This window comes from Geotrypetes seraphini, chromosome 8, assembly GCF_902459505.1.
Source record: "Geotrypetes seraphini chromosome 8, aGeoSer1.1, whole genome shotgun sequence".
NCBI classification, from domain to species: Eukaryota; Metazoa; Chordata; class Amphibia; order Gymnophiona; family Dermophiidae; genus Geotrypetes; species Geotrypetes seraphini.
In genome coordinates, this window is record NC_047091.1 from 48,500,631 (window position 1) to 48,513,794 (window position 13,164).

The 13,164-nt window shown below is 37.2% G+C and overlaps 1 protein-coding gene across 8 annotated transcripts in view; it reads right to left on the reverse strand.

Annotated features, from left to right (window-relative positions):
• CCDC9 (coiled-coil domain containing 9) overlaps positions 1 to 13,164 on the reverse strand; it is a 105,766-nt gene that overhangs the window by 5,526 nt on the left and 87,076 nt on the right. For 5 of the 8 annotated variants that reach the window (XM_033954517.1, XM_033954515.1, XM_033954514.1 and 2 more), the window contains 2 exons: positions 6,568 to 6,798; positions 5,747 to 5,838 (listed from right to left, as the gene is read on the reverse strand). In XM_033954517.1, coding sequence (XP_033810408.1) covers positions 5,747 to 5,838; positions 6,568 to 6,798 — 323 coding nt within the window. Of the gene's footprint in view, positions 1 to 5,746; positions 5,839 to 6,561; positions 6,799 to 13,164 lie in introns of all 8 variants that reach the window. The other 3 variants (XR_004540323.1, XM_033954519.1, XM_033954518.1) reach the window with 3 other exon arrangements.

Genomic DNA, 13,164 nt, shown 5'->3' on the forward strand with positions numbered 1-13,164 from the left:
TTCAAGATATCCCTAATGAATATGCATGAGAGAGATTTGCATATAATGGAAGTGACAGATATGCAAATCTTTCTCATGCATATTAATTAGGGATATCTTGAAAACCCAACCGGCTGGGGGGTCCCCAGGACATGGTTGAGAACCACTGTGCTAAAGAGAAGCTAGGAAGGATAAAATAACTTACAGTAGCACAAAAAATTAAGATTAAGACATGAGGAAAAAACCTACCCAATGAATGGTCATGGGTATGTATATGTGAGCAGACTTGAGCATGGATCTAGGAGGGAACAAAAATCCTGGAACGAGTTCAAGCCTTCTCTCCCACATCTGCTGATTTCCCCATTGCCTTGGTTGGCCTAGATCAGTGTTTCTCAAAAGTCCTGGAGTACCCCCTTACCAGTCAGGTTTTCAGGATATCCACAATGAATATGCATGAAAGAAATTTGTATATAATGGAGGCAGTGCATGCAAATGAAGTTAATGCATAAGAGAATGCAAAAGCGGTAACACGATTGTTATAGGAGACTTCAACTATCCCGGGATAGACTGGAGTCTTGGAATCTCACAATGTGCTAGGGAGACCAGATTCCTGGAGGCTATACAGGACTGCTTCATGGAGCAGATTGTCAGAGAACCGACGAGAGGGAAGGCCACTCTAGACCTAATCCTTAATAGGCTAAAAGGACCTGCAAAGGAAGTAGAAGTAGTGGGGCCGTTGGGAAACAGCGATCACAATAAGTTGAAGTAGGAATATCAAAGGGAAAGAGCACCAGAACGACAACTTTTAACTTCAAGAAAGGAAACTACGCAGCGATGAGAGTAATGGTAAGGAAGAAACTTAGGAACAACTCAAAGAAATCGTAGACTGTAGAGCAAGCCTGGTCTTTACTCAAGGACACGGTGAGCGAGGTGCAAAATCTGTATATCCCCAGATTTAGAAAAGGATGCAAAAAGAGTCGAACAAAAGACCCGGTGTGGATAACCAAAGAAAGCGATAGGAGATAAGAAAAATTCATTCCGGAAATGGAAAAAGGACAAAACCGAGGAGAACTGGAAAGGGAGCACAGGAAGCATCAAAAAGAATGTCACCTCGTGGTTAGAAGAGCAAAAAGAGAATATGAAGAGAGGCTAGCCAGGGAAGCACGAAATTTCAAACTGTTCTTCAGATATGTTAAAGGGAAGCAGCTGGCTAGGGAGGAGGTGGGACCGCTGGATGACGGAGACAGGAAAGGAGTGGTGAAGGATGAAACAGAAGTGGCGGATAGACTAAACATGCTCTTTTCGTCAGTATTTACAAAAGAGGACACATCCAACGTGCCGGAACCTGAAAAAAATCTTCAAAGGAGATCAAGCAGGAAAATTAACATCCATGGAGGTAAGCCTTGAAGACGTACACAAGCAGATAGAAATCTCCAGGCCCGGACGGAATCCACCCTAGGGTATTGAAAGAACTAAAGGAGGAAATAGCGGAACTACTACAGCAGGTTTGTAATCTATCTCTGAAAACAGGCGTGATCCCGGAGGATTGGAAGATAGCTAATTTTACGCTCATCTTTAAAAAAGGATTGAGAGGTGACCCGGGGAACTACAGACCGGTAAGCTCGACTTCGGTTCCGGGGAAGATGGCGGAAGCGCTGATAAAAGACAGCATCGATGAGCATCTAGAAAAGAATAAACTGATGAAAGCAAGCCAACATGGCTTCTGCAAGGGAAGATCGTGCCTAACAAACTTATTGCATTTCTTCAATGGAATAAACAAACAGATGGACAAAGGGGACCACATAGACATTGTATACTTAGATTTCCAAAAAGCCTTTGACAAGGTACCCCATGAACGCCTACTATGGAAACTGAAGAACCATGGGGTGGAAGGAGACGTACATAGATGGATCAAAAATTGGTTAGCGGGTAGGAAGCAAAGGGTAGGAGTGAAGGGCCACTACTCTGACTAGAGGAGGGTCACGAGTAGTGTGCCGCAGGGGTCGGTACTTGGACCTCTGCTGTTCAATTTATTTATAAATGATCTAGAAACAGAAATAAGTGTGAAGTAATAAAATTCACAGACAACACCAAACTATTTAGTGGAGTTAGGACCAAAGAGGACTGTGAAGATTTACAAAGGGACCTGGACAAACTAGGAGAGTGGGCGACGAGATGGCAGATGAAGTTTAATGTGGAGAAATGTAAAGTCTTGCATGTAGGAAACAGTAACCCGAAGTACAGCTATACGATGGGAGGGCTGGTAATGGGTGAAAATACCCTAGAAAAGGACTTGGTGGGAATAGTGGACAAGACAATGAAGCCGTCGGCACAGTGTGCAGCGGCCTCTAAGAAGGCGAACAGAATTCTAGATATTATCAAGAAAGGTATTACAGCCAGAATGAAAGAAGTTATCCTGCCGTTGTATTGGGCGATGGTGCGCCCACATCTGGAGTATTGCGTCCAGTATTGGTCGCCGTATCTTAAGAAGGATATGGCGATACTCGAGAGGGTTCAGAAAAGAGTGACATGATTGATTAAAGGTATGGAAAACCTATCATATGCTGAAAGATTAGAGAAACTGGGGCTCTTTTCCCTGGAAAAGTGGAGACAGAGGGGACATGATTGAGACTTACAAGATCATGAAAGGCATAGAGAAAATGGAGAGGGACAGATTCTTCGAACTTTCAAAAACTACAAGAACAAGAGGGCATTCGGAAAAATTAAGAGGGGACAGATTCAGAACCAATGCTAGGAAGTTCTTCTTCACCCAAAGGGTGGTGGACACCTGGAATGCGCTCCCAGAGGTTGTGATAGGACAGAGTACGGTATTGGGGTTCAAGAAGGGATTAGATAATTTCCTGAAGGAAAAGGGGATAGAATAATAATAATAATAACTTTATTCTTCTATACCGCCACAATCTTGCGACTTCTAGGCGGTTTACATTCAAGAGAGCTGGACATTCAGCGATTTACAATATGTAAAAGGAGTACAGAGAACAGGGACTTGAGAAATCGAAATTACAAAATATACTGTTTGCTAAGAATTTCGGAGCCGACCTGTAAGAAAAGTCGCAGCTTTCAGAAAAAAATGAGAATTACAATATACAGTTTGTTTAGAGATTAAAAAAAAAATAGCGAAAATTACAATATACAGTTTGTTTAGGGATTCAAAAAAAAAAAAAAAAACCAGCAAAAATTACAATATACAGTTTGTTTAGAGGTTCGAGGGGGACATATTAGAAGAAAGGTCCTGAAATTACAAATGCTGCTCGTTCAGGATTTCAGAGGGCATTTTGAAAAGAACCAGAGTGTTTGGAGAGGTTCTGTTTAGGTGATGTATCTGTCGAATAAGGTAGTTTTTATGAGTTTTCTAAAAGCACTGTAGGTCAGTTCAGCTTTATTAATGTAACTGTCTAGCCAATGTTGTTGTTTGTTTGCTTGGTGCATGAAAGTTCTGTCCAGGAAGGTTTTGTATTTACAATTGGTTATGCTTAGGTATGCAAAAAGATAGCTGTTTCTGGTTTGTCTTATTGGGTTGTAGAATACAAAGTTTGTTTGCAGGTACGTAAGAGCAAGTCCCCAAACTAGCTTGAAACATATGCAGGAGAATTTGAATATTATTCTTGCCTCGACTGTCAGCCAGTGCAGTAGTTTGTAGTAGAGGGTGACATGGTCATTCTTTTTTAATCCATATATCAAGCGAACCACTGAGTTCTGAATGATTCTAAGTATCCTCATTGTTTTTTTGGGTATACCCATATAAACGATATTACAATAGTCCAGAGTAGAAAGCACTAGTGATTGCACTAGTAATCTAAACGATAGTGGGTCAAAGTATTTTTTGATGGTCTTTAATCTCCATAACATCATGAAACATTTTTTTGCCACTATATTCGTGTGTTCAGTCATTGTGAGGTGTGTGTCCAATGTGACTCCCAATATTTTTATTGCGTTAGTAATTGGGTAATCCTGGTCTTTTATATGTAACGTTGAATTGGTAATTTTATCCGTTGGGCTTGCAAGGAAGATTTTTGTTTTTTCTGTGTTAAGTTTCAGTTTGAAGTTGCTTAACCAATGTTCTATTTCGGTCAGAATGTGAGTAATGTATTTTGAGGTTTCGTTTGTTATGCTGTTCACTGGGATTAAAATGGAGATGTCGTCTGCATATATGTAGTAGATTAGGTTTAGTTTTTGCAGTAGGTGCCCTAGAGATGATATATAAATGTTGAATAGAGTAGGTGAAAGTGGTGAACCCTGTGGTACTCCCGAGGGGTTTCTCCAGGAGTTTGAATATGTCCCATCACTACCCACTCGGTATGATCTCTTTGTTAGGAAGCCCAGTTCCTAGGTTTTCCCATGATTCCTATTGCATCTAGGCAATGTGTCATTATATCATGATCAACTAAATCGAATGCACTGCTAAAGTCCAGCTGTAGAATTAGGGCACTTGTTCCTTTGCTGAATAAGCCGTATAGGTGATTTAGGATCGAGGCTATGACTGTCTCAGTGCTAAAGCCTTTCCTGAATCCTGATTGGTGTTTGTTTAGTATGTCGAATTTGTCAAGGGTATACATAGAGGATTACTATACAGGTCCTGGACCTGATGGGCCGCCGCGTGAGCGGACTGCTGGGCATGATGGGCCTCTGGTCTGACCCGGCAGAGGCACTGCTTATGTTCATATTCATTGTGGATATCCTGAAAACCTGACTGGCAAGGGGGTACGCCAGGACCAAGTTGAGAAACACTGGTCTAGATTAAACAGTCAGTTAACCAATACTGTCCCTTCCATATGGTCAGATATGCATCACTGAGTCAACCACCCATACCCAAAGTGGCTGCACATACTGTGGCTTACAAAGAACATTTTCAGTAGTCAGAACAAAAGGAAATTTATCCAGCCTCAAAATCTAAAAGATAAAGCAAAATTTTTATTGATAGGACAGACCCATAATATTTGGAATAACAATATTTTAAAATTGAGCAATTCTGATTTTAAATGAGTCCAGTTTAAAAATGTATGCTTTACCCAGAGTTACAGTCTATCTTGAGTTTTGTGCTTTTAGGATGGTAGTATAGAATCTTTTGTTGTTTCAGCTGGATTGCTACAATATAAATGTATTTAAGATGTCCAAAATTTTTGTTAAAGAAATTGCAGACCATTGAAAATAGGCAGCTTATTTGATATTTTCTGCTTAAAAACTGATTGCCTTTACTTATTAAATTTCATTGGTTACTTATAGATGCTCAAATACAGTCTAAACTCTGTACTCTGATTTTCAACATGATTCATGTTAGAGCCCTTCCATATATGTTAACAAAAATAGTTTTTTTCATAAATAACTAAGTGGGACCTATTGTGTAATCCTTTTTATTACAATTTCCAGATCCAAAAAAGTCTTCAATTTAAGAAGATATTTCTTCAAGTTTTGCATATGTTCTTATCAGTCCAAATAAGAAATTCTCTATTGATTCAGATTAGAATTCTTAACAACTATACTATTTTAAAAGTTTTGAAATCCTTCTTTTTTCCACCTCCAGCCCTATCAATAAAAGAAGTCAATTCAAATTTAAATCACAAAAAAAGGAGAGAGGAAAAAGCACAGGGAGCAGGCAATGCTATGTAGCAACAGATGAAGAATGTCAGATGAGTTTGGTGTACAAAAAACATTCAAGTTTAGCAAAGCTGAATCTTCAAGGCAGGCATAGATCAGATACCAAAGAGGGCAGAAAAGCATTTCAGAGAGGCATCACGCAGACACAAACCATCTCGGAGGCAGCTTTGTGAATGGTCCCAAGAAAAGGCTCAGCACCCACAGACGACAACGACAATGTGGAAACTGTTCCAAGTTCGCTTTCTTGCATGGGGACGATGAAGAGAAAGAAGGTGGGGGAGAGAAGCAAAACAAATAGGTTGAAAAACCCTGATCTCTCATCTGGAAAACACTCACAACGTAACAATAGTGACCAAGATTTGTAAACCAATCAGCTGAAATAGTAAAAATATCTTTCTGATGGCTGATGTCACTTGGCCATCAAGGCTTTATTGTAGATATTGGAGAAAAAGCCAAGGAGGCCTCTATGACAAAGTCAATGAGCCAAGAAAGAAAGTTGTGAGGAAAAGATGTTAATCACTCAGCAGTGGACTGTCCAAAATTCACTTTATTAAATGGCAGCACCATATGAATCTGTAGATTTGACACTGGCAATGTTTTGGCAAATATGCCTTTGTCAAGAGTCTAACGAATAATAAAAACATACAAAAAAACCAATACATATAAATGAACAAGTTAAAATAAGTGGACATACGTATTAAAATAAACATTTTAAAACATGGATCTAAGGAATCATAAAAGTACACACAGGAAATCAGTATGTATAAATAACTTGGTGAGATAAACACATGCATTTTAACATGTTAATGTTTACTTTTATAAGTTTATCTCACCAAGTTTATTTTAATATGTCCACTTATTTTTAACTTGTTCATTTATGTGTACTGATTTATTGTAGGTAGCCATGCCAACGATTCAGATTACACCCAGCGAGCATAACTATTCCTCAGTGGCATATTTACATACATTTACCTGGTGGTGGCCGACTGAGCTCTCGCTGCACAGTTTGGTGTATCTCTGAGCCTGCCGCAGCACTTCCATCAGAACTGCTCTCGTCTGCAGCAATGTCTGCCTCCAGCTGGATGGAAGTTTTCTCTCTGGGTTCTGGGGAAGATCCTGTTGCCACTTCCTCCAGAACCTCTGACAGGTCCTGAACTGGGGTCGCTGAATTGTCACCAACAGTCACAGTTATAATTCCAGAACCTTAAAAGACATAAAGAATTGCAAAACAATTTGTTTGAGAACACTTCCTAAAAATTCCATGACTGTAAATAGTAAGCTAGTTTAAATCAGCTCTACCACAAACAGGAAGGGTGGGCAGTATGCTACCATGCCAGCCTGACATCACCTTATTTTCTCTTGGCGTGCCAGTGCGACAAGCTTCAGTAGTATGTGCACAGACACAAACTCTCCTTTGGCTCTTCAAATCTCAGAGCCTTTCTACTCCTATCAATCCATATCACAAGGGTGGATAGAAGACCATTCTGCTGGCTTGAATTGCCCAGACATTGCATTTATCCTGGGACAGTGTCCCAGTCCAGAACTAAAGAGAGATTATATGTTTTTTCATGAATTAATGTGCTCCCAGTCTCAATATACAAAATTCCCAATTTAAGAACCAGTATATGAGGATGAAGACCATTGATGTTGGGCAAGTTGAAGAACCATATTAAGTTATGAATAATTCAAAATACTGCAGTCTGGCTCATTTAAGGATTGAGAAAATATGATCATATTACATATTATTATTGTGAATTACATTGGTTGCCTGTTGAGGCACAAATCCTTTCTAAAATGGGATGTCTTTATTACAAGGTAGCAATGGGCCTGGTTCCTTCTTATTTGACAGATCTGTTTTGTTATTGCTTTGGGTCTCTTTCTTAATTCTGGGCTATATTCAAGGGCTTCATGGAAAAACATTCTGGTTTTAGATCTACCTATCCCAAAATGTTGGTTGCTACAGGGAATTAAATGGTTCTTGACATTATGTTTTCACTGTGTGCACATTGTTCAAGGTTTCCATCACATCACTAAAAGGGGCATTTGTTTGTTCATCACAGTCCCAACCCAAACCCAGGGGGGTTTGTAGAAGAGAAGATGAATGAAGTTATTAGATCTACTACACTGACTTAGCATGGGATATATTTTTTTAAATTTTTATTTATTTATAAGTTTTCAGTTATACAATCAAGATAAACTTGACAGAAAGAGGATTCATGACAAGAAAATTAACTATAACACCAATACTAAATAAACTTTAATACATTAACATAAATCTTCTCAAGTCCTCAAATTGGTCCAAGATTTAATACAAAAGCGAGTTAACTAAGAAAAATATTCTTTATGAAATCATAAGCTATCGGAGAATAAAGGCATTTATTCTATTAAGCACTCTCCTTCTCCAAGGAAAGTCGTCAGCTGAAGAGGTTCGAAGAAAACATACTTCTGAGTTTTATAGTGAATTACACATTTACAAGGATGTCTAAGAAAAAAGGTTGCCCCCAAAGCCAAAACACCAGGTTTCAACAAAATAAATTATTTTCTACGCCTTTAGGTCTCCCTTGCCAAATCTGGAAACATTTGTACCTTATAACCTAGAAATTATTTTTGCCTATATTTATAAAACATTCTCATGAGCCAACTCTTATCGGGGGTAAGTGCGAGTGTCAACAATAAAGTAGCTGGAACAGACATTTCCCTATCTGAGGATTCTAATACTGCTGAAATGTCTATTGGTTCTTGGTTTGCCACATGTTGAGTATCTCGAGTCTTAGTCGGAAGATAATAAACTTGTGCAAAAGGTGGTAATGAAGACTCGGGGATTTCCAATATTTCTTGAAGATATCGTTTCAGCATTTCTCTAGGTGTTATCGTAGGGACTTTTGGAAAGTTAATCAATCTCAAGGTTATTATTCCTAGAAAAATTCTCCAGTGATTCAATTTTCCTTCTTAAGATTGTATTATCTTTAATCAATGTCTCTTGGAGTTTCTTTGATAGTCCCATATCTTCTTGTAAATTATTTGTTAAAGATTTTGAAACTTCTAGTTCTTTTTTCAAATTCCCAATTTCATTATCATGATTTTTAATTTTCCCTTCTATTTGTTGGAACTGAGAATTAAAGGTTTTTCCCAAATTAGATATCAAGTCCCAAAGGGATTCTAGTGTGACTTCATGGGGTTTTTGTGGCAAGAAAGGTTGTAAAGTTAATTCAAACTGCTCACCAGCTGCTAATTCTTCCTGCCTCTGTATTGTCTGGGGTGATCTTGCTCCAGTTGATGGAGAAAATGAGAGCCTTAACTTCTGCTCTCCGGATCGATTTCTCTGGCCTCTGACATGGGATGTATTTAAGCCATTTTTTTTCCTGCCTCCCTTATCAAATGTATTAGTCGTTTATAATTCGTTTTTACTGTCCTGTTTGTTGGATTTTTTTATTTTAAATTAAATTTTAACTAATGTAAATCGCACTGGATTTGGATTTTGCGATTATATCAAATACTTTAAATAAACTTGAAAACTTGAAACTTGACAGGCAGAGAAAGGAGGAGTGATGGTATCGGATGGAACAGAACCAATTGCTTGCTTGGTGCAGGGATCCAGGGGTGTCAATGCTAATATCTGAACCACCAAAAATGGCATGGCATGGCATGGCTAGACCCCTTAATAAAATATACAACACACACAGATATGATGTTGATGCCCCTGTTCATTGGTGAAGCCTCACTGGGAGTACTATATCTAGTTTTGGAGGGTGTATCTCTACAAGGATATAAAAATAATGGAGGCAGTTCAGAGGAAGCCGACAAAAATGGTATAAGGTTTGTGCAATCAGATGTAGGAGAAGAACCTGAAGGATCTGAATATGTATACACTAGAAAAAAAGATGAGAGTGGTGATACAAGCATTTGAAAGGTATTAATATTCAAACAGACCTCTTCCAGAGACATAGGGACTCGTGAGAATTGACGGCAGCCATTCAGGGAGCAGCGCGGGGCCAGGCAGGAGCATGAAAAGCTCACGCCTGCCTTATGCGCCGCTCTGCTGCAAGAGATGAGGACTCGGAGGCAGCCATCCAGCGAGTGAGGGGCAGGAGTGCAGAAAGCTCCTGCCGATATAGCGCTGGACCACCGGAATTTTAAAAAAGTACTGGTGGGGGGGGGGGGGGCCCTGCCTGCCTGCCTGCCCTGTCCCAGCCTGCTACTAGACCTGCCGTGTGCCCTGTCCTACCACTAGACCACCAGAGGGGGGACAGGGTACACCATTTGGTATAGAATTTTTTTTTTCTTGGTTTTTCCTCCTCTACAGGTAGGTGCGTCTTATAGAGAGAAAAATATGGTATCTTGGGTGAGAGTAGTGATAACTAAGGCCAATACAGGACAGACTTCTAAGGTCTGTATCCCATGAACGATAAGAGAAAGGAAGTTTCGACAACTCCAAGATGTTAGCTCATTTCACTGAATGAAATGATTGAAAACCAAACGGTGTCCAAAACTACAAATGTCAAAATTAAAGTGGAACACCAATGGTGTATATAATGTGATTTAAATCAAGGGAGAAAAGACCTCAAAATACCCCAAGAATGCAATCAATAAGTCACAATCATATTGGGGTTGGGTATCATCATAGGTTCTCGTTTTGTCAAAAAACCTTTGTTAAGTGCTGATTGAGTAATCAGCACTTAACAAAGGTTTTTTGACAAAACGAGAACATAAATTTCTTAATGTGATTAACCCAACCGTTATTACCAAAAATTCATAAAAGCATTGAAAAACCGCCTGGCCGTCCAATAATTTCAGCGAAGGGATCATTATTAGAAGCATTGTCAGTATACGTTGATAAATTTTTGAGACAACACGTAGAAAATCATTTTTCATACATCAAAGATACCACTCATTTTTTGAACATTTTGACTAATTCATGAAATCACATGACAACACATGATTTATTTCTGATGGTTACATTAGATATCAGTTCTTTATATACATCCATACCCCAGTTAGAAGCAATTGAAGTAATTAAAAATCTTTTGGATTCTAGGCCCCGTCCTCATTTCGTACCTTCGGATTTCTTATTGCAACTAACAAGGATAGCTATGCAAGAAAATTATTTTCTTTTCTTAGATAAATTATACATCCAATTATCCGGAGTTGCAATGGGAGCGACATTCGTCCATTGCATGTATTTTCATGAATATTTCAATATTTATTATTTTAATATATTATTGGGTATCTATTGATCATAAACATTTATTTATTTATTTATTCATTTAGTTTTTTATATTTGGTATTTATTAATTTTTGTGATTTTTGTTTTGTTTGGATAAGTTGGAAATTTTATATAATATAATTATTATTTTTAAGATTTCATTTTACGGTAATTTTAAGTAATGATTTTAATTTAATTCATTATTTTAAGATTTTATTATAGTATGAATTGATAGTTTGCTGGTTGGGGATTTCTTTCGATTTTCTGGTCTTTATGTGTGCTGTCATTCACTTATATTTGTTATGGGGGATGGGTGTGGGAGGGTATATAGGGGTTTTAAGAGAGGGTAATTGGATGTGTAATTGGGATAATTTATATATAAGAATTAAAATCTTTTCAGGTCATTTTCTTTGGTTCCTTAAAATAAATATAAATATAAATGTATTTTAAAATGTATTCATTGAATGTTAATGGACTCAATCACCCTATAAAGAAAAAGAAAGCCTTATCTTTTCTTAAAAGACAGGGGGCAGATATTTATTTCCTCCAAGAAACTCATTTATCTGCATTAGAATCAAGTAAGCTGGAAGGGGGTTGGGTTAAACAGTGTTTTTTTGCCCCTGCTGTAGGCAAAAAAGCTGGTGTGGCTATCTTGATACATAAAAAATGTATGGCTACTTTCACTATGTTATCTATGGATCCTTTCGGAAGATGGGTCCAAGTAAAAATGAGCTCAGGGAAAGATACCTTGATACTGTTCAATTTCTATGCACCTAATTTGAATCAATCTGAGTTTTTTAAAAAACCTTCAACAAATAATTTTACCATCATCTTCCTCCAATTTAATTTTGGCAGGGGACTTTAATGCAGTAATGGACCCTATTTTAGATAAAAAGCCTAGTAAAATTTTAAAATCTTTAGGATTAGATAATTTGATAAATTCTTGTGGTTTAAAAGATATTTGGAGGATTTTTCATTTTAATGATCAGGAATTTTCATTTTATTCCCATGTTCACAAATCATTTTCTAGAATTGATTATTTTTTCATTTCAGATAATTTAGTACAGAAGGTTAAGAAGGCGAATATAGATTCAATTATACTTTCAGATCATGGGGGTATTTGGATTGATTTTGAGATAGATGAACAAGAAAATAATAGACCTGTTTGGAGGTTTAATAATACATTGCTAGCAGATTCCAATTTTATAGAAAAATTTAAGTTAAAAATAAGTGAATTTTTTCAGTTTAATGAATCAGAAGAAATGTCTCAGGAAATTTTATGGGATGCCTTTAAAGCTACCTTGAGAGGACACATAATTTCGTACTCAGCATATGTTAGAAAACAATTAAATAAAGATTTTTTAATTTTAGAACAAAATATTAGAGAATTGGAAATTAAATTAAAGGAAAAATGGGAACAAAGTATTTATCAGAATTTGCTAAAAGTAAAATTTAGATACAATGAGATATCTTCACAATTGGCTAGAAAGTTTGTGTCCTATAAGGCATTGTATTATGGAACCTCAAATAAGGCGGGAAGATTACTAGCTAACTATTTAAAAGCAAAAAAAAGGAAAGCTAATATAATGGCTATTTCAGATGATAATGGAATAATTCATTCTCAAATTAAAAATATTTTACAACAATTTTTGAAATTTTATGAAAGCTTGTATTCTTCTGAGCATTATTTTAATAAAGAGAAAGATGGTTTTGAATTTTTAAAGTTGATTAATGGGCCTAAAGTTCCTGATCATATGAAAGAAAATCTCGAAGCACCTATAACACAAAAAGAAATTCAGAAGGCTTTAAAGTCCCTTAGAGTTGGATCCGCTCCAGGAAGTGATGGATATACGGTAGAATTTTTTAACTCTTTTCAAACTATCTTGTTACCCCATCTTTTCAAATTATATCAGTTTCAACTAAATAAAGGTTGTATTTCAGGTACTATGGCAGAAGCTTTAACAATAGTTTTGCCTAAGCCAAACAGAGATCCCATGTTGGTTTCAAACTATAGGCCTATTTCTTTGATTAATGTTGATGGGAAATTGTTAGCTAAAATATTGGCTTTGCGTTTGAATAAGGCTCTCCCTTATATTATTGGTATGCATCAAACAGGTTTTGTTGCTCAAAGACATTCTTCAAATAACACCAGATTAGCTTTTCATATTTTACATTTAACAAAAGATATGAAAGATCCGGCTTTCTCTGTCTCTTTAGATGCAGAGAAAGCATTTGATCGGGTAGAATGGACTTTTATGTATCAAGCAATGGATTGGTTTGGTATTGGTTCTCGATTTATACAAATGATTCAATCCCTGTATAGCTCCCCATCTGCTAGATTATATATAAATAATACTTTTTCAGAA